This window comes from Oryctolagus cuniculus, chromosome 5 (assembly GCF_964237555.1).
Source record: "Oryctolagus cuniculus chromosome 5, mOryCun1.1, whole genome shotgun sequence".
Taxonomy (NCBI): Eukaryota; Metazoa; Chordata; class Mammalia; order Lagomorpha; family Leporidae; genus Oryctolagus; species Oryctolagus cuniculus.
Window position 1 is genome coordinate 63,101,376 of NC_091436.1, and position 20,162 is coordinate 63,121,537.

General features: G+C 47.2%; 1 protein-coding gene across 1 annotated transcript in view; it reads left to right on the top strand.

Annotated features, from left to right (window-relative positions):
- The first annotated feature begins 4,881 nt into the window (after window positions 1-4,881).
- Window positions 4,882-20,162, top strand: part of SNX3 (sorting nexin 3) — a 47,665-nt gene continuing 32,384 nt past the window's right edge. The window contains exon 1 of the mRNA NM_001171324.1: window positions 4,882-5,043. Within this exon, the coding sequence (NP_001164795.1) occupies window positions 4,882-5,043 (162 nt within the window). The remainder of the gene's footprint in view (window positions 5,044-20,162) is intronic.

The following is a 20,162-nucleotide window of genomic DNA, read 5'->3' on the forward strand; positions in this document are numbered from 1 at the left end:
GTTGCTGGACCTTCAGGCTTTCCTAGTTTTTGTCGCTACAAACAAGACATAACTTCCTTACACTTATTTTCTTGCGCACCATAGACTCTTGCAGTAAAAGCTAGGTACTTCTCCTGGTCTCCCATGGGGTGCAGGGCCCAAGTACTCGGGCCATCCTCCACTGCACTCCCGGGCCACAGCAGAGAGCTGGCCTGGAAGAGGGGCAACCGGGACAGAATCCGGCGCCCCGACCGGGACTAGAACCCGGTGTGCCGGCGCCGCAAGGCAGAGGATTAGCCTAGTGAGCTGTGGCGTCGGCCAAGGATTTCAATTTTTTTGCACCAAAATAAACATATTTTAATTCCATTTCCCTTAAACTAAAAAAAAGGTTATTTTCATCTATTAGAAAGGCAAAGTGTGTGTGTGTGTGTGTGTGTAAGACAGAGAGAGAGCGCGTGCTTCCATTTGCCAGTCCACTCCAAGAATGGCCACAACAGTGGTGGCTGGGTCAGGATGAAGCCAGAAATTCCATCCGTGTCTCCCAAACGAGTGGCAGGAACTCAAACGCTTGAGTCATCATCTGCTGCCTCTTAAGATGCATTAGCAGGAAGCTGGCTTGAAACGAGAGTTGCCTGGACACAATCCGGCACTCCCACACGGAAAGGGGCATCCAAAGTGGCAACTTAGGTGGTTGTGCAGGAACGTTAACCTCCACGAACTTTTGTTTTAAAGATTTATTTGAAGGGTGGAGTTACAGAGAGGCAGAGGCACAGAGAGAGCTATCTTCCATCCACTGGTTCACTACCCAAATGGTGCCCATCCGAAACCAGGAGCCAGGAGCTTCTTCCAGGTCTCTCACGTGGGTGCAGGGGTCCAAGGACTTAGGCCATCTTCTACTGCCTTCCCAGGCACATTAGCAGTGAGCTGGATTGGAAGTACAGCAGCTGGTATTCGAACTGGAGCCCATATGGTACGCCAGCATTGCAGGCAGCAGCTTAACCTGCTACGCCACAGCACCAGCCCCCTCCATGTATGTTTTGAAGCAGCTTTGTGTTTGTATTTCTTATTTTTTTCCATTATAATGCCTTTTTATTTATTTATTTATTTATTTATTGACAGGCAGAGTGGACAGTGAGAGAGAGAGACAGAGAAAGGTCTTCCTTTTCTGTTGGTTCACCCTCCAACGGCCACTGCGGCGGTGCACCACACTGATCCGAAGCCAGGAGCCAGGTGTTTCTCCTGGTCTCCCATGCGGGTGCAGGGCCCAAGGACTTGGGCCTTCTTCCACTGTACTCCCAGGCCACAGCAGAGAGCTGGCCTGGAAGAGGGGCAACCGGGGCAGAATCCAGCGCCCCGACTGGGACTAGAACCCCGTGTGCCGGCGCCGCAGGCAGAGGATTAGCCTGCTGAGCCGCGGTGCTGGCCCATTATAATGCCTTTTAAAAACTGTATTTGAAAGGTAGAAAGAGATAGATCTGGGGCTGGTGCTGTGGCGCAGCAGGTTAATGCCCGTCCCGAAATGTCCCAAAGCGCCAGTTCGAGACCCAGCTGCTCCACTTCCCATCCAGCTCTCTGCTGTGGCCTGTCAAAGCAGTAGAAGATGGCCCAAGTCCTTGGGCTGTTGCACCCGCGTGGGTTACCCAGAAGAAGCTCCATGGCTCCTGGCCTCAGATCGGCACAGCTGTGGCCATTGCAGCCAACTGGGGAGTGAACCATCAGAATGAAGACCTTTCTCTCTCTTTTTCTCTCTCTCTCTGCCTCTCCTCTCTCTGTGTAACTCTGACATTCAAATAAATACATAAATGTTAAAAAAAAAAAAAAGAAGAAGAAGAAGAAAGAGATCTTCCACCCACTGATTCACTTCCCAGATGGCTGCAATAGCAGGGATTGGGCCAGGCTGAGGCCAGGAGCCAGGAACTCCATCCAGATCTCCTACTTGGATGGCAGGAACTCAAGTATTTGAGCCATCATTTTTTTTTCCTCCCAGGTGCGTTAACAGGAAGTTGGATTGGAAGCAAAGTACATGGGATTCTAATTGTATCAGAGTAGCTGGCGTTCTGATGTAGGATTTGGTAAAGCAAGTCCCCCCTATAATTATTTTATCCTTTATTTTCTAGGGAGCCAGCATTGTAGCATAGCAGGTAAAGCCTTCGCCCATGACATTGGCGTCCCATATGGGCACACTCATTCGAGACCTGGCTGCTCCGCTTCCAATCCAGCTCTCTGCAGATGCCCAAGTCCTTAGGCCCCTGAGATCAGAAAGAAGCTCCTGACTCCTGGCTTCAGCCAAGCCCAGCCACAGCCATTGTAGCCATTTGGAGAGTGAACCAGCAGATGAAGATCTCTCTCTCTCTCTTTCTCTCTCTGTGTAACTCTTTCAAATAAATAAATTTAAAAAAATTTATTTTCTTGGGTATTCCCCAACTTACAAACTTTCGAAACATCTTGCCTATAGCACCTACCTATCTGAGAAAGGGGAAGGGACATTTTTCTGGCATTAATTCCCCATGTCCAGGAAGATTGACTCTTTGTTTTGGCTTATGTCTTTTAATAAAATTCATAGTTTTGCTCCAATAGATCTTATGCCTTCTTTCCCAGGTGTTTTGTACTTTTGATTGTTGTAAATAGGATGTTTTTCCCATTTCTATTCGAACTAAATACTGCCTAGGCAAAGAGAAGCTATTAATTACATTACTTTCCATTCAGCCACTAAATTCTCTTTTAGATTCTAGTAGCTTATTATTTTTGGATTTGTATCCTAGGAATACAATCTTAGTGCCTGAAAAATTAAGGTTTTTTCCCCCCAAAGGTTTACATCAGGAAGGTCTTACTTAGCTGGATGCCTGTACTACCACGCTGTGCTGCCATATTCCCATAGCTGCTTCCCTTACACAGGGATTTGCTGTTGCTGCCAAGGGGGCCTCCAGAGAATGAGACAGTTGGTCCTGCACAACTGCTTCCGTTGCCACTTTGGATACCCCCTTTCCCTATGGGAGTGCCAGATTGTGGCCAGTGCCAGTTGCTGTGTACATGTGTCATGGATGATAGCACAATGCACTAACTGACTTAGCTCTCACAAACTGCATTTCTTCAGGTCCCTGCTGTAGTCAGACCAAATTCCCATCTGGTTTCTTTCGAGCAAAGAGTCTTGTCTGGGCCTACTTATTCTGCTATTACCCTTACTCTTTGAAAGACCGATGTCCTGAAAGGACTTCCCTGGTAATAGCATCTAACAAGCTTGTCTCAGTCTGTTATATCACCAGGTTTTATTTTCTTTATAGCATCAGTCATATTAGGGCAGGTATAGTTGTGTCCTCAAGATAGGCCATATAATAGATTATAAACTTATTTATTCTTTAACCTCTAGATGAAAAAACTTAGACCTTCAACAAATATTCATTGAATGTTGTTTTCTAGAAAATAATCTACATCGTTAACATATATAACTTTTTTATTCCCATCTTTTTTAAGATTTATTTATTTATTTGAGAGGCAGAGAGAGAGAGAGAGAGAGAGAGAGAGAGAGAAAGTCTTCCCTCCGCTGGTTCACTCCCCAGATGCCCGCAGTGGCCGGAGCTGTGCCGATCCAAAGCCAGGAAGGAGCCAGGAGCTTCTTCCAGGTCTCCCACGCGGGTGCAGGGGCCCAAGGACTTGGGCCATCTTCTACTGCTTTCCCAGGTGCATTCGCAGGAAGCTGGATCGGTTCCCATATGGGTTGCCGACACTGCAGGCGGCTGCTCCACCTGCTACCCTGCAGCATCGGCCTCCCCAACCTTTCTTAGTGTTACTAAGAACGGTTGCTGTTGATCTTTTGGAAATATTTTCGGGTAAAAGACAGCACAGTGAATGGAGTTACTGATAATCAGCATATAAAAAATGCGCAAATCATTGTGAGACCATAACTACAAGGGAGATAACTATCCAAGCAGAGCTAGAAATTTAGCTTTTCTAACATTCAACCCATAGGGACGAACTAGGATCTCATTATCTTTCTTTCTTCCTTTTTAATACCGGCTTTTCTGAGTTGCATTTCAAGTGCTGTAGAGACACATTTACCACTTCAAACACTAACAAAAGGGACTCTGTGGGAAATGAAGAAAACCAGTGGCAGCTCTCCCAGACCCAGGCTACTGGAGGCTGCTTCAGCCCCACTACTCCATGTGGTTTTAGCAGGCAGATCTGCGCCAGGAGCTCACCAGGTTTATAAACATTTGCTTCCACTTCCCTCATTTACAGACTTCGATTTACCAGAAGCCTGTCTGATAAAACTCCGGTTGAAGCTAAAATTATCATTAGAGGTACCGTTAAAAAGGCTATCTGGAAAGACATTTCTGTGGTTCAAGGTGAGATGGTGGACGGGGTGGCCTTTAGCAGAGGCAGTTTTTTCTTTTTCTTCCCCAGCCCTCTCATTAAACTTCACCCCGCAGCCCCCAAAACAAGCGGCGAAGACCCTCTCGGGCACTCAGCCTGGGCCAGGCCTAGAGCACAGGAAACGCTCGCTCCCGGGCGTCCGGCCTCTCGGCCCCAAGGCCGCCGCCCGGCGCCGACGCGCTCGCCCGGTGCATTATGGGCACTGTAGTCCGGCCGGAACCTGTGCCCGGCCACGGGTCCCGTGACGGCGCTGCGACTCAAGTCCCCAGCCGCAGAGCCCCTCCCTGTCTACGCGGGGCCTCCCGGCCCGGGGCGCGACTTTGCGGCGAGTCAGCTGTTTCTCTCCTGGACTCCGAGGCGGAAACCCGAGGGGCGTGGGGAGGAGCTTCGCGCGCGGGGTGAACGCCCGCCCTACGTGCTCGTTCCCTCGCGACCGCAGCGCGCGAGCCCCGTGTCCCCGCGGCGGGCGGCAGCGGCGGGCGTCCAGCGGAGGGGGCGGAGGGAGTCCGCGGCGGCGGCGGCTACAGCGAAATGGCGGAGACCGTGGCGGACACCCGGCGGCTGATCACCAAGCCGCAGAACCTGAATGACGCCTACGGGCCGCCCAGCAACTTCCTCGAGATCGACGTGAGCAACCCACAGACCGTGGGGGTCGGCCGGGGCCGCTTCACCACCTACGAAATCAGAGTCAAGGTGAGGCCGTCTTCCGTCTCCCCCAGACTCCGCCCGCCGCCCCTGATGCCCCCACCCCTGCTTTGGGGTCGGCTCCCATCGCCCAGGCCTGGAGCCCCCTCCAGACGCGGTGGGGCAGCCCTGTCTCCGGGCCGGGGTCTTGAGGAGCCAGGGCCCCTCTTGGTTGGGGGGCTTTTCTGGGGGCTCCGGCGCTGGCCCTTGAAGAAGGTGCTCGAAGAAGAGGGCGTGGGCTGAGCGCCGCTTGCCCTCAGGCAGCTGATCTGGGAATGACATTTAAGTTGGGAACGGGTAGATCTTTCGAGAACGCAGCGTTTCGCGGGGAGGGTGGCAGCGCGAAGTTAGAGCCTTCCATGGTTCTCAGCCAGGCTGAGCGCCCCAGGCCGCCCCTCCAGCCTGGGTCATGGAGCCTTCTGGACGGAGCTGGGAGGGAGCTCACGGAGGCCAGACCGGTTCTTGGTGAGGCTGAACCGGCCGCCCAGGGCCTTTGGAAGCCCTTGACCGCAGCGCGGTGACCACAGTGGCCGCAAAGGCCGAGGTGTGGGGGCCGTCGCCTCCCTTGCTTTAAGGAAAGCCTATTTAGGGATCTTACTCTTTTCGTTTCGCGATTTACGCCTCACTGATTGAAGGCGTCTGCTTAAGTAGAGACATAGAGACACACTAAGAATCTCATACCTGGTATTTGTTGGCAGTAAGTCATTTAGATGATTTGAAAGGTGCTAATTGAGAATGAGTGCTTCCCTTTCGCTCTGTATTTCAGGATTAAAGACCTTTGCCCATGTGTGGAAGTATATAAAAATTAATGTGTAGAACTAATCCAGCCGTTAAAGACAACATCAAGAAGTTACTTTATTAGAAGTTACTTTATTAAAAATGAAGCATAACAGTTCGGCCTTAGAGTGATCAAAATTTATGTAAACAGTTACCATCAACATTTAAGTGGAATAATTTCTCATTAACTTAAACATTTGCATGTGTGTCTGGTTTCCCACGTGGGAGACCCCGAGAAGGCTCCTGGCTTCTGAGCGGCACAGCTCTGGCTGTTGCGGCCATTTGGGGAGTGAACCAGTGGATGACACTCTCTCTCTTTCTCCCTCTCTCTCTCTCTCTCTTTCTTTCTTTCTCTCTCTCTGCCTCTGCTTCTCTGTGACTCTGCCTTTCAAATAAATAAAAAAATCCTTACAAAGCGTTGCTTAAAAAAAAAAAAAGGCTAATCATCTAATTGTATTTGAAGATAACAAGCTGTTACCAATCGCCTGGAGGCTTTCTTCAAGTCCAGGCTCCGTTCCCTGTGGGGAAGTACCCTTTCATGTAAGACTCCTGAAAAAGTGAGGTGGTTTTCTTTCTTTCTTTTTTTTTTTTTTTAATACAAAAACTTTTGGAATGATTTTGGATTGTCCTTAATATGTGGCAGCTGGTTCACTAAAAAGAACTTCCTCTTTTGCTCTCATTTGCCAGCATGTTTTCCTTTTATTCTTGTACTAAAACAGAACTGGTATTCCTGAGCTTCCTGTCACACAATTGAATTGGAGTCTCCTGCCTCCACTTCTTCCTCTTAAAAACTTTGTGTTTACCTTTCTGAATGCATTATTTTAAGTGGATTCTAATGTGATGATTTAATCCTCTCTCTCTTTTTTTTTTATACATCTCATACAGTATTACCAGATAATGTGAGAAATTCTTTATGATATTTTCATTTGCATATTAGGGAGAATAATCCTTTTTAAGAGTGATTTATGAGTTAGGGAATTAAAAAACTCCTACTTTGGTTTGTATTTTTATGTAAACCAATTCACTAATGACTGTTACAGTTGTGAGATGCAGTCGCCCTGTAAGAAAATATAATTGAGTTTTTAACATTTATGAAATGCCATTGGAGTTTCCTTTAATGTGCAACATGTTAGCTTAAAATTCAGGATACCAAAGGAGAGTTAGACATTAGCCTTATTTCATCAGTGTGTGTGTGATTTTTGAGAATAATTACAATCTTATATTAAGGTGGAATGACCATAAGATGAGTAGGTTAATCATTTTGTAATTTTATTTATTACTGCTTTCCTAAACTGTTGCTGCTCTCCTTAGCCCCTACTTCCTGCGTTTTGCTGTTGAATTTGCCATGTAGAAAACCATTTTCTGTTCTAGAGTTTGGGCCCTTAAACAATTTTATAGTTACTCTGTAATTCTGGTCTTGAGAAAAATGTTCAATTTTATAGGATCTGATTGAAATTACTCCAATTCACAGGGTAATTTTATCTGGATGGTGGCACTTTAGAATGCAAGTTTCCCAATCTCCATTTATCTTTTGGTTTGAGGATGGTGTTCAAGACTATTAGGATCGCTTGATTGGTATCTCTGGGCTTTTGAAAATAATTGGCACAGTGTTCATGGTTTTTTTTTTTTTTAATTGTTCTAATGGGTAGGTACAGCACAGAGCACCATAAATGATTAAAGGTTTGGGAAAGCTCAGGGGCTAGAATTATTTTGGCATATTAAAGGGAAGGCTGAAAGGGAAATGCAGTCACTCTTTATGAAGTTTCTGTTGTAACTTTAATTTTCTAATATTTTTAATTAAGATCTGCTATTTTACCTGGAGACAATGTTTTGAACAGGATTGAGTTAAAGAGCTTTCTGGAGCTCTGAGCTAGTTCTAGGTTCAAAGAATAGATACATACTAGCAGCATACTGTACAAACTCAAAGCTGTACTTCCCCTCTGTGAAATAGGTTTGTTGATAATTGTACTTAATACATAGGACTGAAATAATACAGCCAACCCCTTGAGCACTGTCACACACAAAAAGGTTAAAGCCAACCCTCTGGAGTGCTGGCGGAGCAGGTTAAGCCTCTGCCTGCAATGCTGACTTCCCATAGGGGCGCAGGTTGAGTCCGGGCTGCTCCACTTCTGATCCAGCTGTCCGGCAATGCATCTGGGCAAAGCAGCAGATGGCCCAAGTGCTTGGGCACCTGGCCCCATGTGGGAGACCCACAAGAAGCTCCTGACTTCGGCCTGGCCCAGCCCTGGCTATTCCAGGCATTTGTGGAGTAAACCAGCAAATGGAAGATCTCTTTGTCTCCTCCTCTCTAACTCTGCCTTTAAAATAAATAAAATCTTCAGCACCCAGGTATATTTTCTGTGTTAATATGCAGTTGAACTACTAAAATCACGAGATTTCCTTTCAGGAAATCTACTTGGCCTGGAAATACATTTTGCTGAGGCAAATGTGATATAAAAAGAAGCTGCCACCTCTTTTAGTACTTAATCAAATAGACTGTTTTGTTTTTTTTGTTTTTTTTTTTTTTTTTGACAGGCAGAGTGGACAGTGAGAGAGACAGAGAGAAAGGTCTTCCTTTGCCGTTGGTTCACCCTCCAATGGCTGCCGCAGCTGGCGCACTGCGGCCGGTGCACCGCGCTGATCCGATGGCAGGAGCCAGGTACTTATCCTGGTCTCCCATGGGGTGCAGGGCCCAAGCACTTGGGCCATCCTCCACTGCCTTCCCGGGCCACAGCAGAGAGCTGGCCTGGAAGAGGGGCAACTGGGACAGAATCCGGTGCCCCAACCAGGACTAGAACCCGATGTGCCGGCGCCGCAAGGCAGAGGATTAGCCTATTGAGCCGGGGCGCCGGCCCCCAAATAGACTTTTGAAGTTTAGATTTTTTAAAACATCCCCCTGGGGCCAGTGTTGTGGCACAGCAGCTTAAACCATGACTTGAGATAACTTGCATCTGATCTCAGAGTGCTGGTTCATGTCCTTGTTCTCTGCTTCCAGTCCAGTTTCCTGCTAACGTACCGGGGAAGGCAGCTAATTGTGGCACAAGTGCTTGGGACCTTGCCACCCACATGGGAGATCCAGGTGGAGCTCCAGGATCCTGGCTTTGGCCTGGCCTAGCCCTGATTGTTATAAGCATTTGGTGAATGAACCAATGGATGGAGCATCTTTCTCTGTCTCTCAAATAAAATAAAAATAAATAAAAAATAACTCTGTTCTGTTATTTTGAGCCATTAGGGACTCTGTTCTTTATTCATTTTAACTTACCAGGGAACAAGGCACAAATGGTTTTCTCTCACCCAGGGTAAGTTATCTAATTAGTCTTGGAGCCAGTGCTCAAGTATTCTGTTCTTGGTTTGGAATTGGCCAACAGCTGCAGTTCATTTAATTAAAGCAGTGCATTAAGAACTGTGTTATATATAGCCTAGTCTTGGGGCACCCTCCAGTGTCTGAACCCTTTGAAGGAAATATCAGTGTTGACACCCTTGAGACCTGGAAGCTGACTTCATTTCGGTAATTCATGATAGGTAAGATGCACCCAGGAAAAATGAACAGCTGAAAAGAGCAAGCTTACCATTAAATTCTGTGCTCGGGTGAGGTGACCTAAAAGAAAGGTGTGCTAGTGGTTATCTAGTGATGCCTGTAGAAGGCAAGTTATTTTTCTGTATTAAAGTTGAGTCAAGAAGGGATCTGTCATTTGAATACCTACTCTGTGCAAGGCATTGTTACATATATGTATATATTAATGTGTGTACATACATATAGAAATAGATAATTCCATCTTTGAGGGAACCAAAATCAGGATGTCCTGATTTTGCAGGTGTAGAAGCTGAAGCGCTCTTTGTTGTTGTTAAGATTTATTTCTATTTATTTGGAAGAGTTACAGAGAAAGGGAGAAACAGATATCTTCCATCTGCTGGTTCATTCCCCAAATGGCTGCAACAGCCAGGGCTGGGCCAGGCTGAAGCCAGGAGCTTCATCCAGGTGTCCTATATGGATTCAGGGACCCAAGCACTTCGGCCATCTGCTGCTGCCGCCTTTCTCAGGCACATTATTAGGGAGCTGGATCAGAAGTGGAGCAGCCGGGACTCAGCCGGCACCCACATGGGGCCAGTGCTGAGGGTGGTGGCTTAACCTGCTAAGGCACAACACTGGCCTCTGAAGTCAGTATTGATCCTCATCTCTTGTGCCTTCCTTGTTATTTTATGCTCCAGTCTGCTGTCGCTCCCCCACTCGCGGAGGCACGACACAGGACCCTGCACTGTTCTTTTGTCTGCTCGGCCCTTCCCGGGTTTGCTGCTGGTCCTTCCCGGGTTGGCTGCCGACCCCTCCAACTCCATGGAGGGGCGGCTCCCCCTGCCACTTTCTCCGCTTCCGCGGGGGAGCGGCACACCGCCGGCCAGCTCTCTCAGGGGCTGCTCAGGTGTTCCCTCAGATGTTCCTGGTGCATGTTGTCTCTCTCCTCCTTTATAGTCCTCTTCCACCAATCCGTGCTCTGCTGCCCACATGCCGAGCACACTGCTCTCCTCCAATCATGAGCAGGATCAGCTCCTGCAGCTTGTCATGTTAGAGTCTGAAAAAGCCCACCGCCCGAGGAATGACTCCAAGAGACTTTTCTCTCATGCAACCAGCAAAGGGTTAAAGATTTATTGATTATCCAGCATGCTGGGGCTGTCTGATCATACATGAACAGAGCAGCCCCGAATAACCAAAGGTTAGGGTTTATAAAGGCAAAAACCGCAAAACCGGGAAGGGGGGAATACATGGTTGCTATACACAGTTGCTAAAATCAAAAGAGTACATAAAATCAAAAGAGAATATATGGTTACTGGGGTCAACATAACCTAAAACCTAAGTGAAATTAATATTATCATAATCTTGACAATACCAGTTACAATATTACAATTAGCAATTAGGACTTGACATTAATGTAAGACACAGACAAATCACATCTTTATTATTAGCCCAGGTAACCCAGGTGCAACCTTTCTACTTTTAAGCTTGAGCAATCATGCTAGGGGGTTTTTGTGCTCTGCCAAGGGTGATGTAGTGCGCTGCTATTGTCTGACTATTTGAGATCATAGTTTCAGACCAGAGTCTCACGGTGGGGGGGGTGCTTTCTCAGAATGGAGTCTCAAGTGCTCCAAAATGGAGTCCCTACTGTCAAGGTGTTACTTCACTCTGTCTTATTTTTACAGCTGCACCAGGAAGGTTTAAACCTGTAAGCTTAAGCTTAACTTTTTACACCCGCACATATACAATTTTAACTCTTCAAACTGATGAGGCAGCTGCGTAGAGGTTGTTTGGTCTCTCTCTCTCTCAGCGCCATATTATGGGAGAGCAGATGCATAGAATAAGTCTTAATTCCAGTAACTTAGTCTAGTCTCAGTTGCTCCCCACAGTCTGCCATCTAAGCTGAGTTCTGTTACTTGCAGACCTCTGCACACACTTCCCCTTCTGTTGAAAGCAGCCTGCCTTTAGCAGGTGCTACTGTGCTTATCCTGCAGTACTCAGTCTTAATGGCCCCATTTCAGAGGCTTTGCCAATACCTCTGCTGCAAACTGGATTGACTTTCTGTGTGCACCAACAGCTGTATTGGGATTAACACAGCTGTATTGTCTGTGGCTTTCTTTAATTCCTATATTATTTCCGCTGTAAACTCTTAGAGGACAGGGACTGTTAACAATCACCTGAACACAACACCTGATATTACGTAGCACACGATGGACACTTAGAAAGATGAAGTTTAGAAAAGTTGCAGGGTCCCAGCCATTAAACAGCAAAGCTGTGATATAAATGTGGATTCTCCTGAGCTTAAGAACCATAATTTTGGGGCTGGCACAGTGGTGTGGGTCGAATCCTCTACCTGCGGCGCTGGCATCTCATGTGGACGCCAGTTCGTGTCCCGGCTGCTTCTCCTCCAATCCAGCTCTCTGCTTATGGCATGGGAGAGTGGTGGAAGATGGTCCCAGTACTTGGGCCCCTGCACCCATTTTGGAGACCTGGAAGAAGTTCCTGGCTCCTGGCTTTGGATTGGCCCAGCTCCAGCTGTTGTGGCCATTTGGGGAGTGAACCAGCAAATGGAAGACCTGTCTCTCCCTCTCTCTGTAACTCAACCTCTCAATTAAATAAATCTTTTTTAAAAAATTACCATAATGTTGGGGCTGGTGCTGTGGTGTAGAAGGTTCAGCCTCTGCCTGCAGTGCCAGCCTCCCATATGGGTGCTGGTTCAAGACCCAGCTGCTCCACTTCTGATCCAGCTCTCTGCTGTGGCCTGGGAAAGCAGCAGAAGATGGCCCAAGTCCTTGGGCCCCTCCACCCATGTGAGAGACCCAGAAGAAGTTCCTGACTCCTGGCTTCAACCTAGTAAGGCCCCAGTTGTGGCCGTTTGGGAAGTGAACCAGCTGATGGTGGAGGTAGTTCTCTTTCTCTCTCTTGTCCTCCTCCTCTTTCTGTATCCCTGCCTTTCAAATAAATAAATTAATAAATCTTTAATAATAATTTTTAAAAACCCATAATTTTTCTTTCACCCTCACTGAACAGATTGTCTGGGCAGCTTTTGAAACCATTGGATATTTTTGAATTGGGATGAGGTCAGATATGGCAATGGAAACTTAAAAAGAGCACCCCAGTAAGGGTATTGACTGATTCACAGCAAGAATTTCTTCTGATGTGCGCCATGTTTTCTGTCTCACTGAGAAATGACATAGAATAGAGAAATAATGAGAACATAGAGAGCCACAGTGATTGGAAGCCTTCATGGAGTTTAAAAAAGCAGATTCTAAAATTGTAGTAAGTACATAAAACAAAACCAGAAAATAGCAGATCCTGACAGCAGAGAGAAAACCCAGTGGCATTTTTCAGAACTGTTTTGGAAGGGCAGAGGATTTAAGTATGTGCTGCAAGCATGCCAACTTCTATAGCTTAGGTTTGGGAAAGGGTGGCCAGTGACTGTATGTAGCCAAACCAGATCATTTGCCCCTGTCTTGGAACATGCGTGTCTTACCCATATAAGGATCATGTAAGTAAGCCAAAAGTCAGGAAAACACAAAATGTTCATTTAAGAAAGGAATCTATATTTTATAAATATTGCTATTCTTTACAGTTTTACTTTTAGAGCAAAGTCTAAACATGTTTAAGTTAGCTACCCTGGTGATTGCCTGTGATAGAGGTTTTCCTTTACTGCTCACGTTCGTAATCATGGTTGCCCACCCCACCCCTCAACAAGTACTGGACTGTTACTGTTAGTTTCTTTGATGTTTGTGCTATATTCTGCTATTGCCATGCAAGAGTCAGCAACTTTCTGAACATCAGGTAAAGATAGTGTCCAAGAAAATCTTGGAGTAGCTGTTTATCGATTTGATTTCTTAGCTAGAAGGTTTAAAGTGTTCATCTAAAGTTCTCATTCTTTCTTAAAAATATATCTTTAACTTAGAACCTAGGAATTTGGATATGTTAGTAGAATGTAACATTTGCTGTAGCTTGCCAATAAGATTGTATCAGAATACTGTTGGGGCTCTTCTCACAGATACCTCAAAGTAAAGAAGAGAGGGTTGTTTTTGTTCTGTGTGTGTGTGTGTGTGTGTGTGTGTGTTGACAGGCAGAGTTAGAGAGAGACAGAAAGGTCTTCCTTTACCGTTGGTTCACCCTCCAATGGCCGCTGCGGCCAGCGCACCGCACTGATCCAAAGCCGGGAGCCAGGTACTTCTCCTGGTCTCCCATGGGGTGCAGGGCCCAAGCACTTGGGCCATCCTCCACTGCACTCCCGGGCCATAGCAGAGAGCTGGCCTGGAAGAGGGGCAACCGGGACAGAATCAGGCGCCCCGGGACTAGAACCCAGTGTGCCTGCGCCACAGGCGGAGGATTAGCCTATTGAGCCGCGCACCAGCCTTGTTCTGTTTTTTATACATGAAAAAGTCTTGGTGCAGTACATGGTTGGTATCATGTCTGACTGGGAGCTCCTAACTTACCCCCAGGAACCAGGAGCTTCATCTGGGTCTCCCACCTGGGTGGTAGGAACCCAATCGGGCCATTTTCCGCTTCTTTTCCCAGACCATTAGCAGGGAGCTGGATCAGAAGTGGAGCAGCCAGGATGTGAACCGGCACTCACATGGGATACTAGTGTCTCAGGAAGCAGCAGTGGATAAAGCTGGTTCCTGGCTTTGGCCTGGCCCAGCACTAGCCATTGAAGCCATCTGGGAAGTGACCCAACAGATGGAAGATCTCTTTTTCTACCTCCCCCCACTCCCGCCATGTAACTCTTTCAAAATAAGTATATTTTTAAATAAAATTGTAGGGGCCAGCGCTGTGGCGTAGCAGGTAAAACTTCCACCTGCAGTGCCAGCATCCCATATGGGCCTCGGTTCGAGTCCCAGCTGGTCCATTTCCGATCCAACTCTCTGCTGTGGCCTGGGAAAGCAATAAAACATGGCCCAAGTCCTTGGGCCCTTACACCTTTGTGGGAGACCTGGAAAAATCTCCTGGCTCCTGGCTTCAGATAGGCACAGCTCCGGCCATTATGGCCAATTGGAGAGTGAACCAGCGGGGCCGGCGCCGCAGCTCACTAGGCTAATCCTCCACCTGCGGCGCTGGCACCCCAAGTTCTAGTCCCAGTTGGGGCACCAGTCCTGTCCCGGTTGCTCCTCTTCCAGTCCAGCTCTCTGCTGGCCCAGGTCCTTGGGCCCTGCACCCACATGGGAGACCAAGAGGAAGCACCTGGCTCCTGGCTTCGGACCCACGCAGTGCCGGCCATTTTGGGGGGTGAACCAACGGGAAAAGGAAGACCTTTCTCTCTGTGTCTCTCACTGTCCAACTCTGCCTGTCTAAATAAATAAATAAATAGAGTGAACCAGAGGATGGAAGATCTCTCTCTCTCTTTCTCTATGTAACTCTGACTTTCAAATAAAATAATTCTTTTAAAAAAATACATTTATCAGCTATGATTTTATTTGAAAGGCAGAGGGAGAGAGAGATCTCCCATCTACGGGTTCACTCCCCAAGTGCCCACAGCAGCCAGGGCTGAGAACTTAATCCTGGTCTCCCACGTGGGTGTTGGGGGCCCAAATACTTGAGTCATCAGTCATCATCTTTTGGCTCCCAAGGGTGCTCATCAGCAGCAAGCTGGATCAGAAATGGAGGCGCTGGGACTTAGCCAGGCATGCTGATACAGGGTCCTGTGCCAAACTACCCACCCATGACGATCTTGATGCATAGACCTGTTGCTGGGTGAATGAAATATTAGTCACCGCTTTTTGTTCTAATAGAGATCTAAGTCTTTTGTAGACTTTGTATTATTACTCTACTGTTTCGGTTTACAAAACTTGTTTTCTCACACCTCTTATAAACTCTGAATAACCATGTAAAGTAGCAAAAGTTGGTGCTGATAAAGCTAACAGGTAGCTAGATTCATGGTGGTTAGAGTCGGTCATCAAACCAGTGATAAAACTGAAGAATAGTATCTAACAGAATTTTTTTCCTTAAGGATTTATCTATTTATTTGAAAGGCAGAGTTATAGAGAAAGAGAATGAGAGAGGGCGAGAGAGAGATCTTCCATTGGCTGATTCACTCCCCCAATTGCTGTAGTGGCCAGGAATGGGCCAGGCTGATGCCAGGAGCTTCATCTGGGTCTCCCACATGAGTGCAGGGGCCCGGGCACTTGATCCATCCTCTGTTGGTTTCCCAGGTGCATTAGCAAGGAGCTGGATCTGAAGTGGAGCAGTTGGATTCCAACTGGTGCCCATATGGGATGCTGGTGCTGCAAACAGCGGCTTAACCCACTGTGCCACAGCACCAGCCCCAATATCAGTGATTTTTTATTACTTAAGTTGGTTTTGGTTGAACTAGTGACACAGAAAATTTACTTTATTTATTTGAGAGAGAAAGAGCTTCCATATGCTAGTTCACCCCTCAAGCCAGGAAGTACTGGGTGAGGACGAAGCCAAGAGCCCAGAACTCAGTCTGGATCTGCCAGTTGGGTGCAGGAGCCCGTATACTTGGGTATTGTTCCACTGCTTTTCGCAGGTCATTAGCAGGGAGCTGGATCAGAAGTGGAATAGCTGGGATGAGAACTGGCACCCATATGGGATGTCTCAGGAGTCAGCTTTATCTGCTCTGCCACAACACTAGTCCCTATTTCCAAAGCAGAATGACAGGGAGAGACAGAGTGAAAGATTTTCCATTCATTGATTTATACCACAAATGGCTGCAACAGCCAGAGCTGAGCTGAGCTGAGCTGAAGCCAGGATCTTGGGAGTCCATCCAGTCTCCCACATTGATGGCAGGGGCCCAGTCATTTGGGCCGTCTTCCACTGCTTTCCCATATGCATAAGCAGGGAGGTGGGTGGGAAGTGGAGCACTGGAACTTGAACCGGGACTCACATGGGAGGCCAGCATTGACTGTTGATTAAATTTTAACTTAGGAAAGATTTCATATTTTCATTTTTTTTTTATTTTTTATTTATTGAAAGAGTTAGAGACAGAGGGGTCTTCCATCTGCTGGTTCACTCCCCAGGTGGCCACAACGGCAGAGCTGTGCTGATCTGAAACCAGGAGCCAGGTGCTTCTTCCGGGTCTCCCACGTGGGTGGAGGGGCCCAAGGACTTGGGACATCTTTTACTGCTTTACCAGGCCATAGCAGAGAGCTGGATCAGAAGAGGAGCAGCCGGGACTAGAACCAGTGCCTGTATGGGATGCCAGCGCTTTAGGCTAGGGCTTTAACCCACTATGCCACAGCGCCAGCCCCTCATATTTTTATTAATCCTTTGAACCATCATAATTCCAAAAGAGATGTTAGAAGCAATATATTGTCTTCCTTTTTTTTTTTTTTTAAAGATTTATTTACTTATTTGAAAGACAGAAGCAGAGAGAGAGGGAAAGGTCCTCCATCTGCTGGTTCACTCCACAGCTGGCCACAACAGCCACAGATGCACTGATCCTAAGCCAGAAGCCCAGAACTCAGTCTAGGTCTGCCACCTGGGTTCAGGGGCCCAAGGCCTTGAGCCATCTCCTGCTGCTTTCCCAGGCCATAGCAGAGAGCTGGATTGGAAGTGGAGGAGCCGGGACTCGACTGGTGCGCATAGTGGATGCCAGCACTGTAGTTGGTGGCTTTACTTGCTGTGCCACAGCTCTGGCCCCTATTGTCTTCCTTTTACTACACACAGTAGGAGAAAAATCCTTTGAAATTTTTTTAAAAAAATATTTTTTGTTTTTTTTTGAAAGGCAGAGTGACAGAGAGCAGATTTTCCATCTGCTGGTTCATTCCTCAAATGGCCACAACAGCAGGGGCTGGTCTGGACTAAAGACAGGAGCCAGAGACCCAGGTACTTTGGCCATCTTCTGCTGTTTACCCAGGTGCACTGGGGCAAGAGAGGGAGCTGGATCTGAAGCAGAGCAACTGGGATTCCAACCTGCACTCCCATACTAGATGCTGGCATTGAAAGCAGCTTAACCAAACTACTGTGCCACAATCCCAGTCCTGGGATTTTTTTTTTCTTAAGATTTACTGGGGCCTGCTCTGTGGCATAATAGGTAAAGCTGCTGCCTGCAATGCTGGCATCTCAAATGGGCACCAGTTTGAGTCCCAGCTGCTCCACTTTTGATCCAGCTCTCCTCTGCGGCCTGGGAACTGGACTGGAAGAACAGCAGCCAGTACTGAAACCGGTGCACATATGGGATGCTGGCACCACAGGTGGAGGCATAACTTACTACTACATAATACCCCCACCCCCCCCACCCCAGATCTTCCATTGCTGGTTCGCTCCCTACATAGCTGCAATGGCCAGGGCTGCACCAGGCCAAAGCCAGAAGCCAGGAGCTTTATCCTGATCTCCCGTTTGGGTGTAGGGGCCCAAGTACCTGCACCATCTTCCACTGTTTTTCCCAGGTCATTGGCAGGGACCTGGATAAGAAATGGAATATCCAGGATGTAAACTGGCACCCATATGGGATGACAGCATCACATGCTGTGGCTCTACCTGCTTGGCCACAGTGCCAGCCTTAGTTGATTATTTTATGAAATATCTTCCTTTGCACTTAAAAATAGTTACTTATTTTGGTTATTTGAAAGGCAGAGGAAGAAAGAGCGATTGAGTCTGTTTGGTAGGTCAGTCCAAAATGCCTGCATAATAAATGAATAAATCTTCAAAAAAAAAAAATTGAAAATACTGTGGAGGTAGGCGTATAAATAGCCTAGTGGTTAAGATACTAGTTCAGGCCAGCGCCGCGGCTCACTAGGCTAATCCTCCGCTTTGTGGCACCGGCACACGGGGTTCTAGTCCCGGTCGGGGCTCTGGATTCTGTCCTGGTTGCCCCTCTTCCAGGCCAGCTCTCTGCTGTGGCCCGGGAGTGCAGTGGAGGATGGCCCAAGTGCTTGGGCCCTGCACCCGCATGGGAGACCAGGAGAAACACCTGGCTCCTGCCATCAGATCAGCGTGGTGCGCAGGCCGCTGCGGCCATTGGAGGGTGAACCAACGGCAAAGGAAGACCTTTCTCTCTGTCTCTCTCTCTCACTGTCCACTCTGCCTGTCAAAAAAAATAAATAAATAAAATACTAGTTCAGGAGCCAGCATTGTGGAGAAGCATGTTAAGCCGCTGTTTGTGACTCCAGCGTCCCATTTAGGAGTGCCAGTTTGAGTTCCAGCTGCTCTACTTTGCATCCAGCTTCCTGCTAATGCACTTGGCAAGGCAGCAGAAGATGGCCAAGTACTTGGGCTCTGCCACCCAAGTGGAAGACTTGAATGGAGTTCTTGGTTTCTGTCTTCTGCCTGGGCCAGATCTGGTTGTTGTAACCATTTGGGGAGTGAACCAACAGACAGAAGATCGGTCTCTCTTTCTCATTTTCTGTCACTCTGCCTTTCAAGTAAGTAAATAACATAAATCTTTTTAAAAAAGATGCTGGCTGAGGTGCCTGAGTGTCACATCAGAGTACCAGTCCAGCTCCTGACTCTAGCTTCGTAATTTAGACCCTAGCAATTAACAGTGACCGCTCAAGTAATTGGGTTCCTGCCACCCACATGGGAGACCTGTGTTGTGATCCTGGCTCCTGGCTTCAGCTCCTGTCCATTGCAGGCATTTGGGCAGTAATCCAGCAGATGAGGGAATTTGTTCTGCCTCTCTTTCCCCTTTACCTCTTTTTCAGGAAAAAAGATTATTGACAGCTATCAGCTATGTTTTAAGAAAGAAAAAAAATTTTATGAAGTATATCAAATATATAAGGATCCCAGAGATTCTATATGGAGAAGGTTAAGGAATGTCAAAAAGCTGAGGGAACAATAGTGCCTGTGTTGTAGTGTAGCAAGTAAAGCCATTGCTTGTGACACCGGCATCCCAAATGGGTGCCAGTTCTCATCCCAACTGCTCCACTTTTGATCCAGCTCCCTGCTAATGGCTTGGAAAAAGCAGTATAAAATGGCCCAAGTGTTTGGGCCCTTGCCACGCACTTGGGAGACCTGAAGAAGCTCCTGGCTTCTGGCTTTGGCCTGGCCCAGCCCTGGTTGGTGCAGCCGTCTAGGGAGTGAACCAGCAGATGGAAGATATCTCTTTCTCTCTCTCTCTCTCTCTCTCTCTCTCTCTCTCTCTCTCTGTCTCTGTCTCTTGCTCTGTGTGTCTACCTCTCTCTCTTAACTGTCAAAACAAACAAACAAAAAAGGCTATAGGACCATTGTAGATATAGATTTATAATTATATAGAATTAGATAAAACATTCATAAAATTGAGAAAAGCTGTAAAGGCTGAAGTAGGCCATCAGTTTTGGATTTAGTTATGTGATTGTTTAGAAGGAGCATGTTCATTGATCGGCTTTCCTTTAAAACTGCCCTAAATACCGAAGCCGTTAGCCGCACATGGCTATTTGGATTGAAATGTTGGGCTCCGGCCTCCAGACATTGTTTGTCCAGTTTCCTCAACTTGAAGCTGACTTGCTAGACTTGTCCTTAGTGATTGTAAGTGACACTGGCCTCTCTGGAATATACAAGGTTGCTCCTAGGGGAAGGGGCCAGTGTACGGTGCAGGACCTTTTCTCCGGAGCTGCTGTGACCAGTCTGCCACATCTCACTGTGACTGTCGTTACCGATCACTCAGTCCAGTCGCTGTTACCTTTGTGCCACATTTTATGTACACACTGACTATACACACACCCCATTCTGTGTAGATCAAGACAGAGGAGAAAAGATTTCTTAACCCGAAGTTAAAGACTTATTTTCTTGACCATAATATTTTATTGTTAGGCTATTAAACATCATTTTACATAGTCTGCTGACACTGTAGCTTAGCTAAAAGTGAACCAGGATGAGAGTAAATGGCACCTCTCAGAGTGCACAGTATCTTCACTCCTTTCTTTTCAGTCCAAGTTAGATGGTG